Genomic DNA, 18,211 nt, shown 5'->3' on the forward strand with positions numbered 1-18,211 from the left:
TAATGTTATAACATTTCTTTATTCTACAAATAAATGCATAATATCATGTTCATAATTGAAAGCTACAGAGATGATATGAATTATCTCCCTTCTCGTGAAGTTCCTAAAATGACCCTTTCGCAATTTGTTGGTGAATAAAGAATTATTTCTAATAAATAATCTCCTTCACAAGTCAGACTGGATTTAAAATAAAGATTTGAATTTTCAAATTACATCTTTTTTTCTATGTAAAAAAAAAGGCACAAATGCAAGACAAAAATACTTTTACAGTGCATGTTTTAGGAATTCAATGTCAAACAATCTATTGATTGCTAGGAAAAAAAATTAAGGAAGAAAAGTTAAAAAAAAAAACAATTTGGATAGATTAGCATGATACAAAAAAACTTAAACATAAATAAACACATGAAGAAATAAAAACAACAGTCATCTTGTTCAACCCACACAATAAAAAGAGATGAAACCTTTCCTAAGTTAGAAACCACCCAAACTGTTAATGACTAAAACAGAAAATAAAACTAGAAAATATAGATAAAAATACCAAAAAAAAAAATTATTTAATCAGTCATCTGATCACTCAGGGCTTGAGTATACCTAAATAATTGGGTTCTGGTCCATGTAATCTAACATTTTAATAGTTGTAATATAATAAAAAATATACCTGAAATATATTGAATTTCAATACAAGACCAGAAATCTATTTATTATACTGGAACCCTTAATGATAGTAATTCACACTCATCTCTTAAAAACTGGGAAAAAATCATTGAACATTTCAAGGTCAACAACACTGAATATATAGTATTCAATAAAAAGTATGTATATAACAAGCAAGTTGAATACCAATGGAGTCCCAACTTTTTCAAAATTTCTGGATCCACAGCTGAATATTAATCAAACAAGTCATTATTCTTTTCAACCAAATCAATCATTCTGGTTGACTTTAACTATTAAAGTTTGTCAAAATTTGCAAAATCAATTATAATTTTTTGTTCACTTTTTCATTATATGAACATGACCAGTATGTATTGTCTTCAAGTTTACTCTATATTAAAATATATATTAGTGTACACATGGAGATATGTGTAAGCTATTATAAAATCAAACCTGTAAAGAAGTACTAAGCCACTAATTATGTGAACTAATTAACATATTAAATGCATATAACAAACAAATATAAAAAAAAAATGTAAACATAAAAATGTAAAAATAGAAATCACAGACAGAGCAGTACATTATCACAATTAAATAAAGGCAACACAACTATAAATAACGTATAACATATCAATTCCAGCGACTAATACATGTTTTTGATAGGCAATTAATTAAAATAACACGGCTAAATTGTTTAAACTTCATGCACAATGTTTGTAAACACAGCTTATTGAGTACATTAAAAGAAATTTTCTGATTTTTAAATTTACTACACTAAGCACTTTGTTCAATTAATTTGAATGTCTATTATATATTTCAAAACCACTGATTGTAGCCTTGCTTGATGTTGAAACATAAAAGATTGTTGCAAAGTTAAATGCATTACTCTCTATTATTTCTATCTTCGCTTCATTTGCATGTGAAATAAGATTCCTTATAAAAACGAAATGGTGAGAAATGGACAAGGAACAATACACTGCACCAAGTCACCATTTGTTTACATCTTTAATGAAATATGTTGGTTGCTTAGGATGAAAACAAAATAATCGAAAAACAACAACAAATCATATCTCAAATGACATTCACTAACTTAACAATAATGTATGTATCTCTGTTACACCAGATGCCAATGATACTTGATATGATGATCTATAGTGAAAATATTAACTACAGAGTACTTTAAGATACACAAATAAAGCTGAAGTTACTAAACAAACCATATTGGTAACAAACTCAGCTTTGATAATCATAAAATATGAAAAATCCTCCTTCAGTTGGGTCCAAAAAAAAAAGACATTTAAACAGCATATATTGAAACTGTTTTTAGGATGTATTGGCTATTTTACATGCAAATTAAAGTGTTTAAATTAGTATATACAAGTTTAAAATCTTCAATATTTGAGCCATAGAAATATGATAAAATACTGATTTCAGTTATACCCTGTTCAAATTTAAGTAATACATCAATGGTACCATACCTTTAACAAAAAAATACAAAAACAATTGTAAAGAAAAATAATTCTCATTGATTTTCATTAGTTGTCTGTCATCAGAGCAGGCATGTTGCTTTCTTTTTTCACTTAAAGAGACAATTTGTAATTTGTAAATTCAAAAAGCTCGATGAATAAAAGAAACACAACTAAAGTAAAAACTTCCTACGTTGAATAAAACCTAGGGCTATTCAATAGATGAAATGAAACATAATTGAAGAGAAAAAATAAATCTATAAAATAGCTGCTATAGCAGATGATAAGTTGCATACGATCTATAAATAATAACCAATAAGTAGCTGTATAAAAAAATAATCCAAACAGCATAGATTTATGCAAGAAACTATATGCTACTTGAAACTATTACATGTAAACTTCATCTTTAAGTTAAAAAAACAACATTTTGATATCACAAATACAGAAATTTAAGTAGAAAGCCACATGAAAGCTATACAATAACCCCAAGTGTACAAAAAACAAGTGTCAAATGAAAAAAAATATATGTGCAATGTAATACAAATAGCTTTGTACTAGTTCATTATTGAATACATGATGATACATTGTGCAAACGTGGATTTCAATAGGCAATAAAATAACAAAGATGTGTCTTGCACTGTTTCTTTGAAAAATACATTAACAGTGCATAAAAAGTGCACAAGAAAATTATTCAACAGATTGTTCAATGACTTTAGTCAGAATGAATTACTGTAAATGTAGCTATTACTTACCAGTGGTTCTGTCAAATAAACATATTGGCTGGTATTGAAAAAAAACAGTATAAATAATCAATTGTCAAAGCTTATTTGTCAATCACAAAAACTGAGAAAATAAGAACACTGTGAAATTGTACAAGTTTACAGTAGGTGCAGTGAAACAGCTCTAAACAAAGTCTACTCTTTGAGACAATTAGCTTTGGTTATAACATCAAGAGTATGGTTGTTTTAACAGATTATATAACCTAAGTGTTTAAGATGAACATCCTTCATTTAAACAGGAATATAAGTTTACTTAATATTGGCAAAGTCAGTATGAATCTACAAAATCACATTTTGATATGTCAAGCTTAATTTACAAATCTATACAAGCAAATCTATGCCTCCTGAGTTTGTATAGGGGCTGTCCATGCTAATTTTGGTGGTTCAGCCATTACTTTTGGTGCTTCTATTACAGGAGTTGTTTGTGTAGGTTCTTGATGAAATGTAACTTGTTTATCTCCTAGTGATGTGGGTGGAGCTTGATCTGGTGGGTGTGGCTGAAAAGCTTCAGTCTGGGTAGCTGTTGGATGATATGATTGAGGTCGAGGGCTGGCCCAATTTAAACAAGATGCTACAGTTTCTCTATGTGCTACTTTCGCTGACATGGCTCTATTTTTCCTATTTAAGAGGCTAAGTTTGATAGCATCGTTGTTGCTAGCATCAATAGCTCCTTTATTTGGTCCGCCTTCACTGTGAGCATAACGATATGTTGATGTGGGTACACCATCAAATGAAGTTTGAGGTCGTTTGATGATAATCTGGGGTATTGGTACAGGTACAGGTACTGGTGTAACTTTTTCACCCCTTTTCTTACCAGAATATTTGAAGTCAATTCTATATGTTGACACAACAGGCCTTGACCTTTCTACATATTCTTTCTCTGGCATCCATGTGATGAAGTCCTGTTTAAAGTTGTATGTCTCATTTGGGACTCGTTTTCTCCCCAGACCCTGTAATAGTCAACAAACAACCAATAACATGGAAGGTATGGTGTGAAATGAAATAATTTATAACTATTGATTTTCATTTGTTTTTTTTATATATGTCATATAATAGAAAAGAATAAAAGTACATATATTAAATATGGGAAACAAGATCATTACTTTCAAGTGAGAAAGAATTTCATAATTCAATATTTGAAAACTTCAAAAAAGTAGGAAGTCCTCAGTAAAATAAAAGGACTTCTTATTCCTATACTCTTTCACACTATGTTATAACGTGGCAATGCCTGTTACTCTTTCTCGGCACTGTTCACAGTGTGTTCTAAATTTTTTTTCAAACTTCAAGTGACATTCCTCAATCAACATGCTTGACGTGTGCATTGATGGCATTATTTTTGACTTAACAAAGCAGTGCTGTTCAATGAAGCTGAAGTTTATTTCATTGACAACAGACATTGAGATCAACACACGCAGATCAAAATCATACAATTTAAAATTCTTTACAATACATGACACATTGATAATACCACATTTAATGACCTGAGTAGATATCAGTGATTTTTTATCATTATTTATTCAAATTAGCCTCTTATATTCAAATAACATTGTTGTTAGTTTGTATATACATTTATCTTTTGGAATCAACTAATTGTTTACATGTGATTTGAAATAACATTGTCTGTTGCTCAGCTTCTTAAGTGATTTACAAACATATTTTTCAATTTATATGATCAGTTATTACATCAGAGAGAAGTATTCTTGTATAAACCAGTATTCCTAATCTATTACCATAAAACCAACACCATTGGTAAACTTAAAAAAATGGAAAAAAAAAGAATTGAATTTATTTTCTATTCCCTTTAAATCACCACAGAGAGCCTTTAATTTCAGTTATTACCATAAAATAAGGAGGTACACTTGAATTTCTATTCATTATAAAAGTACTGATTGTGAAAAAAATAAGTTTGCAGCTTACTGTATTTTTTGCTACCTTTATGTCATAGATTTATATGTAGTTAAAATCTACATACACTGTTAGTATTTGGAAGTATTATATCCCCTGCTGTCATCAATTCAATTCATTAATAAAATAAATAGCATACACCAATGAAGGCTTTATTTGATAAAGATTCTGTTGTAGGTTTCTATAATCACTATCTAAATGGTTCTAATTTGGAAGGAGTTTCAAAATAAAAAGCACAGTTTGGAAGAATTTATCAATGTATCTTATACAGCTACTTTCATGTTTTTGCAACAACTAACAACCGAGTTAGAGGGATTTATTGGGAACTTAGACATTTTCCTTTTGTCCCTGCTTTTCCATTAAAAAAAAACATCCTGGACAAAAGTAATAACAACAGTTTTATAAAGACTCCTAAAATTTACAGAACACAATACAGATATCAAACATTGTTCTATCTGGTTCACAGTAATACAAAAGATGATTTCTGTCTGGACATTTGCTGTTAATACAAAGTATTGCCTAAGCTATGCAAAATAACTTGGGAGCATTTAATGCATCATGAAGTGCAAAGCCATTTATCAAAAAAGTTTTCCCCAAATTTGGTATTACAAGCATAACTTGTATTACATATGAAAACTAGGTAAGCAGTCTTAATTTAATTTCTAGCCATTTTCTATCCCAAATTAGGTATATCAAAACATTGGATTTTTAGCCATTGACTTCAAAACAGTAAACGACAACAATGTAACAGTATCAAACCTAATTATACAAAATAACCCGGATTGTCCAAAGAAACCCAACCAACCAAAAGTGTTGTAGTTTACATCATAATACATTGTACTAGGTACATATAATGAGAATGTGTATGGTGAATATACCAAAGAGACAACAACCCCACTGGGATACCCACTGGAATAAAAATGTCAGCTCATGACCACCCATTGGTCTTCAATGAACAACTAGGGAATCCTAATACCACAGGGCAGGCTGCAGCTGGCCTCAAAACGTCATTATATACAGGTACAGCAAAAGAGTTGCCCCTCATATATTTTTAAAAGTAACATGAATATAAACTGAAAATGAAAAAGAAACAAGACCAACAAAGGCCAGAAATTCCTGACTAAGGACAGGTGCAAAAAAATGTATCTTTACAAAAGGATATTGTCATACCCTTCCTACTAACCATATGGTCAAAATATAAATGAAGTCGTCAAACAAAAGTTGAAGTCATTTGCACCTACAATCCAATCTCATGACATGGCATATCTATATAAAGCTGTGGTAAAAAATCAACAGGCTGCAATAAGTAGTTGCATAGCAGCAACGAAAAAAGGTACAGACTAACAAATATCTGGACAGACAAATAGACAGACACCAGGATCACTACAAATCAATTTAAAAAGTGTGGGGGTATGAAACATAAATAACCCTTTAATCATGCTTTAGTGTATTGAGAAAATTGAAAACACTCAATAAGATGAAAATAGTTTCAAGCAAATGCATCCTTTAAAAACCACAAATGAAATATCCTTAGAAAGCAGTAAAAGAGAAAGCTCTAGATAGAATAAACAATGCAGAAATGTGCTTTATAGGAGGATGTGTATAGTAAACAGTTGGTCTAAAGCACATTTCTTGCCTATCTTCTCTCTAATTGTTTTAAATGTCCCATAACACTGAAATTCAAAACGGAGAAGAAAAAAGGTGTACTTAAAAAAAACAAAAATTTTCAGTAGTTTTGAGCTACAATACAGCATATAAGGTACAATAATATGGAAAGTCCTCCATTTTGATCTCTCAATCTTCTTTCACTTTTTTATATATATTTTTAAGGATCAACCTTTCGAGTCTGTAAGCCATTGCATGCAGAATAACAGAGAGTGTTCATAATTATGCACTTCTTTTCAAAAGTTTAAACTCATAAAGAAAAAGCAAAGTACTCTGGTGGTGTATTGAAAAGAAACAAATAAAATTGTGATAATTGACAAGGCATTTAGCATGGAATGTGACTATTACAACAAGATAATGTCTTTACATATGATAAACCTTTATCAACAACAGCAAGAGTCCTTACTTGGAAATAAGCATTCCATCTACAGGTGATTTTGTGAATATTTCCCTAAAATGTAAACTAAAGGAAGAAAAAAACATTTTCAATACCACCAAGAACTAAATTGAAAAAAAGAACCAAATCATCACCACTTACTGTAAAGCCATATTGTATGGCTCGCTCTTGCTGAAATTTCACCACAGATAAGTTATCTCCCATTCTATACATAACATGATAAAATGATTTTCTTACTTTCATTTTTAATTTAATACTTAAAAAAAATTATCATAGTTAAGGAGAAATGAGTAACAGTTTTGTAGAAGCATGAAGTAAAGTTTGAAAAGTAAATTTAAAAGATTTTCTTACTGGTTGAGAGAAACTGTCTATAAGTGATTACTAAGTATTCTAGCTTTTCCCCTTAGAGAGTTATAGTGTGTACTATAGTCAGTACTGTATAATAATATTTCTATTAACAACTTCATGTTTGAGAATCCTTGATGAAACTCAAATGCAATTTTACCTGTTCAAAATACAATGCACTGTCTCTGAACGATTCTCGGTTGTCATGGTGAGAAAATACATGCTTGGCTGTAGGTTGCTGTAACAAAATGAAAAGAAATCAGTGAAAAAACAAAAACAAACAACACGAAACAAAATGAAGTAAAACAATGATTGATTGATTGATTGTTGGGGTTTAACGTCCGAGCAGCAATATTTCAGCTATATTCAGACGATGAACATGAAAAGGATGACAAAATGAACATGAAATGATGTTGAAATGAAAAAGGGATGGGACACAAGGATAATGGGGTCGAGTAATTTTGATTGCCACTGGAAATAGGGAGAGGTGGGTAGGGTTGGGCAATTTAGCCTCCTGTGGCGGAGCCCTATGGTTCCTACTCCAGGAGAATACCACAGTAGGGTTCTTTAACGTGCGAGGAACGTGACATCTTACCCAACACGGTGCACCACTACGGTTTGCGGTCAGGTTTTCCATATTATAGCCTGACAACCCCAGCATGTAACATGCCAGGGGAACCCCATTCCACCACCTGGGGCACACAACCCAGTTGCTCTGTGGGCAGAGCACCCTAGCTCCCGGCTAGGGTTCTGAGCACTATTTAGTTGCCTTTTACGACAAGCTTAGCGCTGCTGCAGGCCTATTCTTTTGACACCCAGACCTGCACGGGTATGAAATAAAACAAACAAAACAAAAAAACCATAATACATTTTTTAGAAGGGGAAATATTCAATAGATCAGAACTCTCTAGGCCTAGCAAATATCAATTTACACTATTGGTGACATGTACCTTTGAGTTTCTTACTTAAAAAAAACCAAAAGATAACTTCCTAGTCATCAGAACACCCATATACACAACTTTGATTAAAATCCATAAAAAGGGAAACTTAAGCTTTGTTGCAAAAACGAATTTCAATATGATAAACGTATTATTGAAAAACAGTTACCCTGACCTTTGACCTTCTGACCTCAATTCTTCCTAACTTAAATCACTTAAGTCTCCATCGGATCAATTGAAGTTTCATCAAATTCTTCAAAGGAAACTTAAAATGACAGCAGATTCTTTATCAACAATTGCTATTGCAAATGGCTAAGACAGTAATCAAAATGACTTGTAATTAAGAGACCAATGCATCCTATTATTTTCATATTAGATTTAGTGGAAGTTCCCTGGTTACTTTGGGAACAATCAAAGATTGCTGCTTCATGGAAAGCTTACTCTGTGTTGAATGATTTCCACTGCCCTCATGCTGTATTCATTGTTTTTGTTTGAAGTAAGTAAAATGTGTTTACATTAACAAATGTATACAATTATCAAAACCATGGATCCAAACCCATGTAAACAAAACTTTATCCAGCCATGAAAATTTTTCCTATCATATTAAACTATAGTGAAATCGCTGGATTATCCTGATCAATGTCTGAATACCTGAATGAGTCTAGAAACACATGATAAACACTTTTCCATGTAAGAGTAAATATCAAAAGATATTTGCATAACAATGCCAAATTGATCAGTGTTTTAGTAATATGCATTAAAAACAAGCCACATACTTTTATATATATATGACTTTGTGATTTTTGTTACCGGTAACTACAAATAAACTATGTAGTCACAATAACAGCTAGCCTTTTCATTAAAATCTGTTTTCAACCCAAGAAATAGAAGTCAATATTTGTTTTCATATCAAAAAATGTTTGAAGCCCAATATTATTAGTATGAAAATACTGCAAATTGATTTAGTTCCCTCTAGAAGTATTTAATCATTCAAATTTCTTATGATAACATTGAGAATTATGAATAAATTTGTGTGCTTTTTAAATCAATCTTATCTGAAAGTTTTCACCATAAAACAAGTTCTATAGGATTTTCACAGCAAAGGTTATCAGCATAGAAATAAAATCAACTTTATGGAGTAATCAATGTTTCAACTTATAGTTTTAGGTGATCTACCATAATGAATTGAAGTTTCTTTAGGTACATGTGTTCAATAACTCTTTTGGTGTTAAACAGATTTTTCTACATGCTCCTAAGATGCTTCTTTTTTTAAGTTTTCAGAGGTATATAATGCGGTACATTGTATTTCAGAACTGAATTTGGGCAATAATTGATACTATGTCAAAAACAAACTTTGCAGCCATGATGTTGACTTCATAGTTTTAGGTAATTTATCAAAATATTTCTTCATAGTGGTAATTTTTGTCAAAGCCTCCAAGAATTTCAAACAATCAGTAATATATTATAGCAAGACAATATTTTACTGCTTCCACCCAAGAAAACCTAAGATTAAGGGTCAATGTCAAACAAATGTCATGAATGTACATAACAGATCCCTTACACTATCATGAATACATTTGTATATACTACATTGGAAATATTCAATGCCTGTTATTAAAAATTGAAGATCAAAATAATGTTTCTTCTTTGAAGCACAAACATAATTTAAGGGATTATGGTGCACTATGAAGCAAATTTTAGAAATGAAACCTTACTTGGGAATATTACACAGTTTATTGCAACAGACCTTTTTGGATTACATTGTATTTGCTTTTGCAATAAATTTTAAATGTACAATAAAAATCTTGTACTAGACAATCAGAACAAGTAATCAAATTTTCATGACAGGTAACCATGATCTTTGAACATACCAAGAAATTAATCTTTTATGGAATGTTTATCCAATCCCATGCAAAAAGCTTTGTAGTCAGAAAACTGTACATATCTTGATCAATAAAACAATGTTAGAGAGACTAATTGAGATCCTTTAACAAGACAGAAGGCAAGGAATAATGTCTCTCAGATGAGACATACTTAATCTCCTTTTAGAGATTTAATACTTTAAAATCTTGAGATTACTAGATTTGACATTTTTTTACACACACTTTGTTGTGCTTTCATATGACAACAACAAAATTGCTGTTGTATTATATTATGATGGTGTCGTATTTATGTTAATTTGTTTGTTTTCCTGCAATAACTTTAGTTATAGAGAACCAAATATCATAAAGTTTTGATATATTGTAACATTCTGTTAGAGGAAGCTTGCTATTTACATGTGTAAAATGGGGTCATTAGCCCTACCGTTTTGCAAAAAAAGGGGACAAAAGGGTAAAATAGGTGTGAATTTAAATTGATGTAGATAGTTTACTTCTCATTAAATTTTGACAATACTCTTTTAAAATTTGTTGCAGATTTTAGATATCATCTATGGGGGCCAAAAGTGGGGCCACACCTAAAAAAATAAACGTAAACTTTTTGTGTCTTGTCTGATTTTAAAAGTTTTTCAAATTAGATACCTCATAAAAATCCTTACTTCTGTTCTTCAATCAGTTTTCAAATATCTTTTATTGCTTTCGAGATATAAGAGGCCAAAGGAGGCCATGCCAAAAAAAAAAAAATTCTTTTTAGTATCTCTTTAAGGTTTTGGAGTTTTTAAGGGTTCCTAAGGGTCCATGCCCCAAAAATCAACTTTTTTTATTTTTGGAGCAATTTGATTTTTTTATTGGATTTATTATGAATATCACAGCCTAATTACAAAAGTTTAAAAAAGTGTGCTTAGCAAATTTACTCTTATCATTTACTGTTTCTGAGATTATGAGGTAGTAAGTGATCCATGAATGCACTCTGAGTCAGAACGTTGTACTTAAACTGAATTTCAAAATTTTTTGCAATATTTTATCCAAATGAGTTGTGTCCAAAATGAACTGTAAGTCCATATGTTTAAGCATGTCAAACACTAATATTGTGTCCACACTTGCTCCAAGTGAACAGAGTTCAACTGGCTGCAGTATATCATTCTGCCCTCGATGAAGCATTTTATTTTATTTTTTATTATATTTTTAAATAAAAAAAATTAGTTTTTGCTTTACCTCCTTTTTACAGAATCAAGCATTTTAAGTATTTCCAAGGGCATTAACTCTTACAAAATTTGATCAGTGTGAAAGTATAATGTTTTTGTCCACAACTGGTAATAATATGTTTAGCTAAACTTCTCATATAACTTTTTAAATAATCAATTTTGACAAAACAACCCTCTATCTAACCAGCATAAGACTGGTGTAAGTCTTCACTGTGTCATCACTGATGTGAATCTGATTGAAAAAAATGAAATGATTATTCATTGAAATTTAATAGAACCTATTATCAACCAAGAAAAAGCTTGCCATTCAATTCAAGTTGTACTGGTTGGTCATCTCTTGCTGTGTATATTCCTTGTATATCAGAGAGGGTCTTTTCCTTGCATCTCAATATCAAACTGTATATATTGTATTTAGGTATACAGAAGGATGTACCACAAGTTACCTGGTAGAGTATTTACAAATATTACATGTTTGATCAAGGTAAGCAAATAAGTTAACAACCAGTCTTTCGATGTACTTGTTAAATCTTTATAGTATTGATATATAATTCTGTGTGTATAAAGTGGGGAAAGTATGTAATATTTGCTCAATTTTATAGCACTATTGAAATCTATTGAATTTTTATGTTAATGTTCAAATATTGTTTAGAAACTATTTGCATAATGCTGCTTATCACTTTTATTTCAGACAAGCTATTAAAATGATGAACTAATATTGATCAAATTTGTTTCTAATACACAGAGACTCCTTTTTTATCCTTTGATTTAGTAATAGGAAAGTATTTGTCAATTCAGATCTCACAGTCATCAGGTTCTGTTTTGTGATATTTCTATTCAGACCTCACAGAGTCATCTGTTTTGTGATTTGTCCATTCAGACCTCACAGAGTTACCAGTTTCTGTTTTGTGATATGTCCATTCAGACCTCACAGAGTCGTCAGGTTCTGTTTAGTGATTTGTCCATTCAGACCTCACAGAGTTGTCAGGTTCTGTTTTGTGATTTGTCCATTCAGACCTCACAGAGTTGTCAGATTCTGTTTTGTGATTTGTCAATTCAGACCTCACAGAGTCGTCAGGTTCTGTTTAGTGATTTGTCCATTCAGACCTCACAGAGTCGTCAGGTTCTGTTTAGTGATTTGTCCATTCAGACCTCACAGAGTTGTCAGGTTCTGTTTTGTGATTTGTCCATTCAGACCTCACAGAGTTGTCAGATTCTGTTTTGTGATTTGTCAATTCAGACCTCACAGAATCATCAGGTTCTGTTTTGTGATTTGTCAATTCAGACCTCACAGAGTTGTCAGGTTCTGTTTTGTGAAAGCAAAATTCTAAGTAGGAAAATTGTTGTTTCCTTTGGAAGATACTTTGAAATCTTAATACTCAAACCAAACAATAGTGATGTAGAACCTTGCAGTTTTAAGTCAACTGATCTAACTAAATGGTTCCTACATCTCCAATTGAAAAAGTACCGTTCTTGAATAGAAACATGGTGAACAAATTTGTCTACATTACAGTTTTACCATATCTGATAAATTTTGTATTACGAATTCTGCATTCATTGAATAATGTATTGACCAATAAGACACTCTTTTTTTTTCAAAAACATTACTTATGGATTGCTATTGTGTATAAAAGTCAAGATCAAAATATTATTGCTTCGAGGATGAAAAATTCAAATGTTTTGTTCACCGCATAGATGATAAATCAAAGTTGTTACAAACTTAATTACCTTCATACTAGACGTTTGAGGAAGTTAAAAATAATAATTTAGTAATTGCAGACAATCCTCTTTGTCTGTTGGAAGTGATTTGAAAGACTAGTCAGCATTGAATACTGTTAACAAGGTCATGGCAGTTTTATTTTCGGCATTTTTTTCCCCACTAATACCTGTAACTGGAAACAAAGCTGTTACAAATATTTTCTTCAAGGAAGATTTCACTGTAATTATGTGAATTATCACAAATTTAAGACTTCAAAAATGTAGATTGAATATAAAAAAAGGCTGAGAAAATTTCCAGTACACACATGTGAGGAAATTAAATATATTGATTTGTTATACATGTAACTTTCATGTACTTGGTAGAATTTTGAATCAAATAAGATTAGTGCATTATACTAAATTAGATACAGCAGATTCACACTAGACTTGAAAAATTTCCAAAATTGTGTTGCTGTTTGGCAAAGTACTATTCTACAATTAAAAAATTAGAAATTCCACAAACAAACCTTTGCTCTGTGAATAAATCGTTTAGGCGGAACTGGTTTGGCTAGTTGACGATATTCACAAATGAAATCATTTCTTGATTTGCTACGAAAATGACCATAATATCCTGATGAAAACTGAAAAAGAAATTTTTCAGATGAATAAAATTTATCTGGCTTATTAGCTAAGTTGAAAATTACAAAAATGTTGTTGCCTTAAATTAATGCAGAAAATACATATACAATATATGTTTATGTTTTTCAATGGGAAAATTTGTATACTTTGAAAAGTGAAAAAAAACTTCTTGAAGAACATGTCCAAAAGTTAATGATCTTGTACTGGCAGTTAAGCTAGTATTCCAATAATTTGTAATTAAATAGCAAAAGTATAATTAATTATAAAGTTTACTTTAGTAAGCTCAATGTACAAGACCAAGGCAAATACATTTTTGTACACTATCACAAAAGAAATTGTACAATAAAATTTATTGGGATTAGAGGAGGCCATATGCTTTTTGTCGCATTTAAGCTAAAAATGTCCCATTAAAATCAGAAATTTTTACTTTGAATGTTAAAGAATGGTCCAATGAAATTCTAAAGATCATAAAAAATTGCAGACTCTCAAAATTTTAATTCCAATCTGAATAACTGGTACATAGAAACATTAATTTGAAAACTACAAGTACAAATGTAGATCATAGCTTAATTTTACCTTAATATGTAATTTGAGACACACAGGCACTATCTGGAATGGTCATCTACTGTTAGAGTTAATTTATGACAAGGTTGTTCAATTGCCTGGGACTAGTGAAAATACCACTGGACAAGTAAGAGTTATATCAAACGTGCCAATTGGACAACCAGATTTTGTTTATTTTTCAACATGAATTTACTACAAGACAACCTAAACTCAAATTTTCATCCAACTCTGAATGATAAGAACTGTTATACAGTATCTAGCAGGCTTCCAAAACAACTGTTCATTCTCAAAGTATAGAAAAATTCACATGACCAAAATCAGGAGCTTATAACTGTCATCAATCAAAAGCAACTGATTCTGAAAAGTAGACTTTGCCAAAAGTAATCAGTCACTCCTACATTTCCGATTTCTTTCTGTGTAAAATCATACTTTTTCAAAAATGGAATTCTTCTCAACTAACTTTGATTAACTTTTTACCATGTCCATTAAAAAGGAAATATTGAAATTAAACTTATGAATGTTCATGAGGTTCTACTGTAACTGTCACCCCAGGTCAGTGAACTGCTATAGTACAGTATCATTTTCATAAGAGTCTGAGAGTTCAGAAAAAACAATTACTGTCATAAACATAGTTGCAACAGGTGTAAGATTGAAACACTGTCAATCTCAGTAACAACTTGCCTATATTTTTTTCTTTTTCAGTGAGAAAATCTGTTTTAAAATTGAAAGTTAAATTTCAAATATTGTCCCTACTATTTGTTAAAAATTATGAACATCAATAAAGTTACAAACAATTTTTAGAAAAAAAATGTGCTTTTGAATAGATGATAGAAACAAACGGAAAATTGTAAAGTGACCAGATACTTTGACAAGTATCTGTGTGTGCATATGAAGCAAGTACATAGGTACATTGTATTGTATTTTGCCTTTTTATGCTTTACCGTGTACATGTAAGAGTAGATCGACTATACAGTACAGGGGCAGATCCAGGATTTGAGTATGGGGTGGGGGTGGGGGGGTGTTAATTGAATTAAATGGCGTGCAAAGCAAGGCAAAAAATATTATGGGGTGAAACTTGTAGTGAATTTTTTACCGATTTAGGGGGGCGTACGCCAGGTACGCCAGTCCTTGGATCCGCGCCTGCAGTACAGTACAGTCTGTAGTGTATACTAGTCTATAGTCTATATATAATATTTTCAGAACTTGTTATATTAAAAGCTCCATTTAATTTACTTACCCAACTGCCACGAATATCCGTGGTAGCAGTCATTTTGAATGTGTACCTGCAATCTATTTATCACTTCACCAAAACATTCTCATGTTAAGTTAAATGGATTATCGACTAAAAATTGAGTTACCATGCAGTGGAAACGATACGGCCATGTAAACAAGTGCGTGTCGCTAGCTTGCCGAAGATTCAACACCTTTTTAGCCAATCAAATTCTCTGTATTATGGTATATATGATTTTGCGAGTTCCGGTTTTCATTCGGAGACCTCGGATGTCGTCTGCTAGAGGTTTTACTCAAGGTTGGAGTTCGGTCATGCCCATTTTCGATCATTCAGTTCGTCCTAAATCGTATGTTATAAACAGTGTACCAAAAAAGATGCCTATTTTAAATATTCTCTACAGAAGTTGTTCATTTTTCAGATTCTTGATTACAAAATCAGTAATGTCAATGAAAAAGTGAGTAGTTCTTGCCAGCAATTAATTCTCGCCGCCTGATTTTCTGTCCTCCTGTGAAAAATTAAAAAAAATAAAACATCTAACAGATTGCTGTTATTTTACTTTAAAAAATGAGCTGTTATACAATGATTTTCATTTAGGAATAAAATTTTGGTCCGCAGATGGGCGAGAATTGCTTCTGTCTTGAAAACAGTGAGATCTTATCTCTGACCAGTACAGTTAGATCTACCAAATTAGTTAAATTTTAGATATATGGATTTCTATAGGATTGTCATAGGTGCTTATGTTTAAATTGTCATTTTTTATTTGGTAGATCGATTTTTGTTTTCACAGGTAGAATTTTAGAAAATCTCCAGTGTTTCCATTGAAAATGGAAGTTTATGGAAATGCTTAGAATCAAAATAACACAAATTTACCAAATTCATTAACCATATTAAAAGTTCGTTAAATGTTACCAAACTCAATAGCGTTAATGAATTTGGAGTTTTCCAGAACTGAAATATAGAAATATTTAATGATATTTTCAATGCAAAAAAATCCCCCAAAAAATTCTTGGCCCGAGGGTCTGTGTTACCAACACAAAAGTTTAGAAGTCTTTTTGGGTAACAGATTTAATTAAATGACTTAGATATCATGATTTCAAGTTGAATTTGATAGAAAACATAAAAGAAAATTTTGAATTCATATTTATTTATAAAATTAATTTAATTATTTAATTTAATATGAGGAAAGCATTAGCCTTAATTGTGAACAAAGCAATTCCCTTTTAAATAAAATAGGTTTCATACTGCTTACCATTTTTGCTAAATTTGATTTGTTACAATTTCATCTGTTGGGGCTGGCAAAAGGTATTCCAAATATTTTTTAATTTTGTTAGTCAAACTATCCTGAGATCAGGAACGGCTTGTTTTCCCACAACCAGAAGTAGATTTTTTTCTCCCCATACCCAAATAATGTTTTGCTAAAATACTCATTATTACAGAATGTTAAAGTCTGACAATTGGACAAGATAAACAAAAGTAATTTTCAATTCCTTCCTAGTCAAGAAAATTATGTATATTTTTTTCTAGTATAGGGTTTGTAAGTCTCATTCATATTTATTTCCTTACCAGAATTTTCTATGTGAAACGTATATTGAATGAAATATTGCATGAAATATTAGAATAGATCCAAATCAGTATTGAATGAAATATTGCATGAAATATTAGAATAGATCCAAATTAGCATTTGGAAACCAATCCTATATTGTAACTTGCATAATAAAAAGCTGTGCTTTAAGCACATGATACACCTGTTGCCCTTTTAACTTGTCCTTATGCCTTTAATTAAGTTATAGAAATACTGTTAGCCCCCCCTCCCCCAAAAAAATAAATAAAAAATGCATTAAAAAAATTGGTACTATCATAACAAATAGTCTGTTTTCAACGATTTTCAACAAATAAATTTCCTTGGCCGTTTCTGTCATTTTTTATAGAGTAAAATTTACAGTATAGAAACGTAAAATTTAACATTTATACAAATTGGACGGGAGCTTACTTCAATAGATATGAACAATTCACCGAAGTTTCATACAAGTTAGTGTAGTTCTTTCAGAGTTATTGTGCAAAAACTTGAAAATCCCCCTTTTTTTAAGTACAAAAAATTCATAACACGGAAATGAAAAATCTGAAATTGATAAAAATCGAAAGGGAGATATGTCAATAGATATGAACAATTCACTAAAGTTTTATAAAAGTTGGTGAAAGTATTTTTGAGTTATTGTCCAAAGTGTTGATGACAAGATGGATAACGGTATACCGTGATACGTCCTGTCTTAGACAGACGTATAAAATTGTGTCTAGACTAGAGTAGACTTTCTTAAGTGTATTGGCTAAACAATTGTGTGTGTCCATGGGACTCGCTTGATATGTTGAAAGGGAGGCAGGGTCTTGTGCTTCAGCCTTGCAGTACAGACAATTATTATAAATGTGGTGCACTTAGCAGTAACGTGTAAGAGAACTATTTCATAGTAATCAAACCATAGAAGCCATATTAAAGTATAACACTTCACTTTAAAAAAAGTAGATTTTGATGTCCATGTTTGTTTTTCTTAGTTTTTCTTAGTTGTTAAAATGGGAAACTACTAACAAACTTAAATCCTGACCCCAATACTAGTGGAATTACCTGGTTTCAAGAATTTCAATTTCTACAACCATGGTTGCTAGCTATTAGCATTAGGTGACTGGTAAAGCTTGTCTGCCATTCAGGGTTAAAACCTAAAATTTTGTCTTGGTAACCCACAACTTCAATTTTGGAAACAGTAATATGTATAGTTCTTTACAATCATTGTAAAAATTTTAGGGGCCATTGGTGAGTGAACCCCTGCTTATCTCAAACCCTGCCGTTACCATAAAAATAAAG

The 18,211-nt window shown here is 31.1% G+C and overlaps 2 protein-coding genes across 8 annotated transcripts in view; one reads left to right on the forward strand and one right to left on the reverse strand.

Annotated features, from left to right (window-relative positions):
- Positions 1–15,504, reverse strand: LOC148629643 (uncharacterized). 2 transcript variants are annotated; one of them, XM_088554866.1, is made up of 5 exons: positions 15,364–15,504; positions 13,451–13,564; positions 7,369–7,446; positions 7,005–7,034; positions 1–3,846 (listed from the first exon to the last, which is right to left on the reverse strand). In XM_088554866.1, the coding sequence occupies exons 1-5, from the start codon at positions 15,394–15,396 to the stop codon at positions 3,232–3,234; spliced, it is 870 nt and encodes a 289-aa protein (XP_088410992.1). In that variant the 5' UTR covers positions 15,397–15,504; the 3' UTR covers positions 1–3,231. The 2 variants fall into 2 exon arrangements, with proteins under 2 accessions (XP_088410992.1, XP_088411002.1); XM_088554876.1 differs by lacking the exon at positions 7,005–7,034.
- Positions 11,585–18,211, forward strand: part of LOC148629644 (uncharacterized) — a 25,396-nt gene continuing 18,769 nt past the window's right edge. For 2 of the 6 annotated variants that reach the window (XM_088554782.1, XM_088554792.1), the window contains exon 1: positions 15,486–15,654. In XM_088554782.1, the coding sequence (XP_088410908.1) occupies positions 15,486–15,654 (169 nt within the window). Of the gene's footprint in view, positions 11,710–15,485; positions 15,812–18,211 lie in introns of those variants that run through there. The other 4 variants (XM_088554801.1, XM_088554839.1, XM_088554810.1 and 1 more) reach the window with 4 other exon arrangements.

The sequence above is a fragment of the Perna viridis genome, chromosome 1, assembly GCF_037379345.1.
Source record: "Perna viridis isolate PV_CMFRI_1.1 ecotype Kerala chromosome 1, ASM3737934v1, whole genome shotgun sequence".
Classification (NCBI taxonomy): Eukaryota; Metazoa; Mollusca; class Bivalvia; order Mytilida; family Mytilidae; genus Perna; species Perna viridis.

Bases quoted from the DNA above. Each gene is read 5' to 3' on its own strand.
- LOC148629643 (XM_088554866.1), bottom strand. From the start codon at position 15,396: ATGACTGCTACCACGGATATTCGTGGCAGTTGG. The intron at 7,447-13,450 runs GTTTGTTTGTGG...ATTTTGTTACAG, and splicing joins GATTTATTCACAGAGCAAAG to CAACCTACAGCCAAGCATGT. The intron at 3,847-7,004 runs GTAAGTGGTGAT...TGACTATTACAG, and splicing joins CCATACAATATGGCTTTACA to GGTCTGGGGAGAAAACGAGT.